The following is a 3824-nucleotide window of genomic DNA, read 5'->3' on the forward strand; positions in this document are numbered from 1 at the left end:
CCTCGCACCAAAACCTAACTTTAGGATTTTACTTAAAGCCACACTGAATCAGCTGTGAGAGGGTGAAGATCCGAATGCACCTCTCTTCTTCATCCCTAGGAAGGTGGACAACTGACCGTTCGAACAGAGGGTCTTGAAACAAAGCTTCGTTGTCCTTTAAACAATGAAAAGGAGAGGCATACATAAATGGTCACCAAGGCACAATATGACAAAGGTGAAGAGTCCCTGAGACTCTGGTCTGGGTCTGTACCATTCCCCTCCCTATACAAGTAAATGAGAACATTTAGGAAAATATAATACAAAATCTCTTACAGGAAATATAGACTACACTTGCTAAAATCACTTCCCTAAAAGTGTTTATAGCTTTTTTCTTTTTTTTTCTTCTTTTTTTTTTTTCTTCTTTTTGTTTTTTTAAAAGACCTTCTTTAAACAGATAATGCAAAGACTGGTCCATTTTTTTTTTTCTTACCCGGCAAGCCAAGCTCTAATGACTTCACTAAGCAGAAGTTGTATTAAAATACACCTTCATAGTATTGCTACAATTTGGGTAAATATGTTCTGAACAGCTTGATGAGTACTAAATAAACTTTGCTGTTTTACAGCATACATTTAAATTTTTTTGCACTTTTTTAAGAATAGAAAATGCAATTATAGTGTGCAAAAGAAAAAAAATTATCTTCTAGCTGAATACTGTAATTTTAAGCCATGCCTTCCATAAAAATGTATTGACATGTGTAAATAGAAGAAAAGAAAAAAAAAAAAACCAAGCAAACAGAGATTTCATTTCCTTGCAAGGAAAGATGAACTATCACAAATTGGATCGCTCGAGTTCTGTATTCTTCCGACAGAGAAATGAAAAAAAACAACCCAAAAAACCACTGAAATGCTTCAAATGTCATCCATTCCACGGTAACAGGTTAAAATTGCAGTGTTGCTTTCTACTGCCCCCGTTAACATGGGCCGAATGACGTGCTGCTGGTTGGCTACTGAATACAAAAAAGCGAAAGAAAGTAGAGATCATCCCACATGAAGTCATTGTTAGAGCTGGCTTTTTCCCCGTTTTGAAGTACAGTAGTGACTTGTAAATATGACCTTTTCTAAAGATCATCCGAGATTTGAAGATTTCTCTGCCTGCTTCACCCAAACAACAACTGCTGAATGAATTTACTCTGTAGAGTCCGCTGTACAGCGTTTCAAATGTTTTGGGGTTGTTTTTCCGTGAAAAAAATACCACAAAAAGTAGTTTTAGGGTTTCGTATCTCTGAATCGCTAACACACTGTAGATTCCATTTATTCTTCCATGTTTGAAAATGGTTTCTGCAAAAATCAAAATAACTGTCAAACTTCCTTACACCATGCTTCCAAACAGTTTCAATTTAATACTTCTTGAATGGAATGACATAATTTATTTTCTTTAATTTGCAGTATGGCTACATCAAGCTAGCTTTAAGTCACAACTGTACCTAACCACAGTTCTCTGCAGCAAACCCATGATTTACAATATCTAATATTGTGGTTACAGTGCAGGGAACCGTGGGTAAGAAACCTCCATGTCTGTGGTTGGGGTTTCCCGGAAGAGTGGCAGTTGACACCTCTGGAATATTCATAGATAAGTGCTTCAGTCAGATGGTCCTGAGTTGAACGGGTAACTCAGGCACTATGAGAGCCTGGCATTCAGTCTGCGGGAATGTGTGTAACCTCCGTCACTCGAACCGCTTTGCAAACTGTAGTGGTCTTCAGCATCACTGGCACTTCCAATACTGTCCATTTCCCCTGGAGTAAACTCCATTCCTTCAATGTCTACTTCTAAAGACAAAAATAAGAAGGCACATTTTCAGAAAGGCAGTGGCTGTAGGAAGTAACCGGGGGCCAGTGGCAATCAACCCTCAGGTGAACCCTCAATCACACTTCATTTTCTGTAATTAAAAGAACTGGAACAGTAATTCCTGAGGAAAGGATCACCTTGTCCACCTGAGAATGAAAATCCCTTCTGTCCTCATCCACCAAAATACACTGCATGACATCAGCACCAAACGCCGACCCAGAACTGTCCCAGCCTGTGCACAGACACCGATTTAACCCCACCCCCAGCCCTCAAAGGCCGCGATACCGTAGCACGGTTCACGCTAATTCCAACTTCTACAGGTGTCAGCGAGTAGCCACCGTGGCATGGCCGTCCGTCCACCGGGAACCGCAGCATGACCCACTACTCCCAACTACTGGGCCCTGCAAAAGGCAGCCGCTGCCAGTGTTTGGGCACAGAGAAACTTCACGTGAGAAAATAAGAAATGGTGACAGGCAGCTTGTAGAGCTCTGTTTTACATGAGAACCAAATGTGGAGAACACTCAGCGGCCGTTACGCAGGAAAAATTTTAAATTTCACAATAAATGAGGTGGAGTGAATTTATCCAAATGAATTAAGACCACTAACATCTTTTTTTCCCCAAGAAGAAAACATTATGCCAGCCTTAGCAATAATTACTCTAAAGATTCAGGACATTAAATGGCAACGGTTTAAAAAACTGACAGAAACACGTGCAGTACGAATAGCTCCAAAATCAATTAGAAAAAAGGAAGTTTTTCAAATAACGTAAAAAGCTGCAGTAGTTTTTTTATTCTGCAAATCGCTTATTGGGACAATTTTGTCTGGGTTTTGTTGAAAGCTTGATTTTAGTTCTAAATAATGTTTTCTTGCTTCCCCACTTCCCTTTTCCTTCCTGCTCCTGCGTCTCCCTTCGGGAAGCTCTCGTTCAGTTACCTTGTTCAGAGTCGGTGGATATTGTTGATCCCATGCTGTCAGTGCGGATACGCTCCATGCCCTGCACGGATAGCTGCTCCAATCTGCGTTTGAGGTAGCGGTGTTCCCGCTGCAATTGTTCTTTAATATTTAGAGCTTTTCGGTCCTGTTCTTCCAATTTCTTCAAGGGAGAGAAAGATAGTAAGCCGACAGTTTTCACTCGTGTTAAAACGCAAGTCATTAAAGTTCTTCTCATAAACAGTACTTTTAAAGCAATCTAAATATTTTAATTGATTTAACATTAAAATTTAATGGTTTTTTGGTTGCTATTCTACCGAGGCCAGTCCAATTTAAGCAGGCTAGGCCAGAGCTGAATTTGTTTCACAGCAAGATACATGGACACGGCGGGGGAGGAGTGAGGGGTAGGGGAAACACCCCAAAGCCTCAGAAACTCTTTTGCCACTAGCAGACCTTGCTCGGCTAAAAACAAATTACTGTTGCCCTGGTTGTGGGGAATATTTACATCATTTTGTCAGGCAAAACACGTCTCACCTTTGACAGCTAGAGCGCAGCTCAGGTTTCAGTCAGAACGTAAGCACTGCAGGCCCCCTGAATGCTGTCCCTCCTTTCACAGGCCGTGGAAATTTTTAGCGTTTAAAAAGTTTCATTAACAGTAAGCAGTATTAATTACAGAGGAATCTACCCACAATTGTGATAACCTATAAAACCGGTGGTATATTAATCCAAAGCTTCCTAGCAAACAGCCTGTGAAAGGATCCTTCCGCACATCTACCTAAAATCTCCCCTCTGCTTGAATAAAAGAAGGTATTAATTTTGGAAATAAAAAGGCCACTTCACACCTGGTAAAACGTGCTGTGCTGTTGGTCCAAATGCAGTATCTTTTAAGATACTGAACCCTCTGCCACATCACTGACAGCCATTTAAAAAAAAAAAGACTATATAATTAGGGAAGAAAGTGTAACGATGGGATCAAAAGCAGGAAGGACACACAAATCAGAACACCTTGTAGTATTTAAAAAAAAAAAAAATCTAACTGATGAGTAAATCGCAGGTTGCAGCAGTAAAA

At 40.4% G+C, this 3824-nt stretch overlaps 1 protein-coding gene across 1 annotated transcript in view; it reads right to left on the bottom strand.

Moving 5' to 3' along the window:
* Positions 1 to 364: 364 nt before the first annotated feature.
* Positions 365 to 3824, bottom strand: part of MXD4 (MAX dimerization protein 4) — a 6866-nt gene continuing 3406 nt past the window's right edge. The window contains exons 3-4 of the mRNA XM_010151261.1: positions 2759 to 2918; positions 365 to 1806 (exon numbers count right to left, since the gene is read on the bottom strand). Coding sequence (XP_010149563.1) covers positions 1658 to 1806; positions 2759 to 2918 — 309 coding nt within the window. The 3' untranslated portion in view covers positions 365 to 1657. The remainder of the gene's footprint in view (positions 1807 to 2758; positions 2919 to 3824) is intronic.

This window comes from Eurypyga helias, unplaced genomic scaffold (genome assembly GCF_000690775.1).
Source record: "Eurypyga helias isolate BGI_N326 unplaced genomic scaffold, ASM69077v1 scaffold45844, whole genome shotgun sequence".
Classification (NCBI taxonomy): domain Eukaryota; kingdom Metazoa; phylum Chordata; class Aves; order Eurypygiformes; family Eurypygidae; genus Eurypyga; species Eurypyga helias.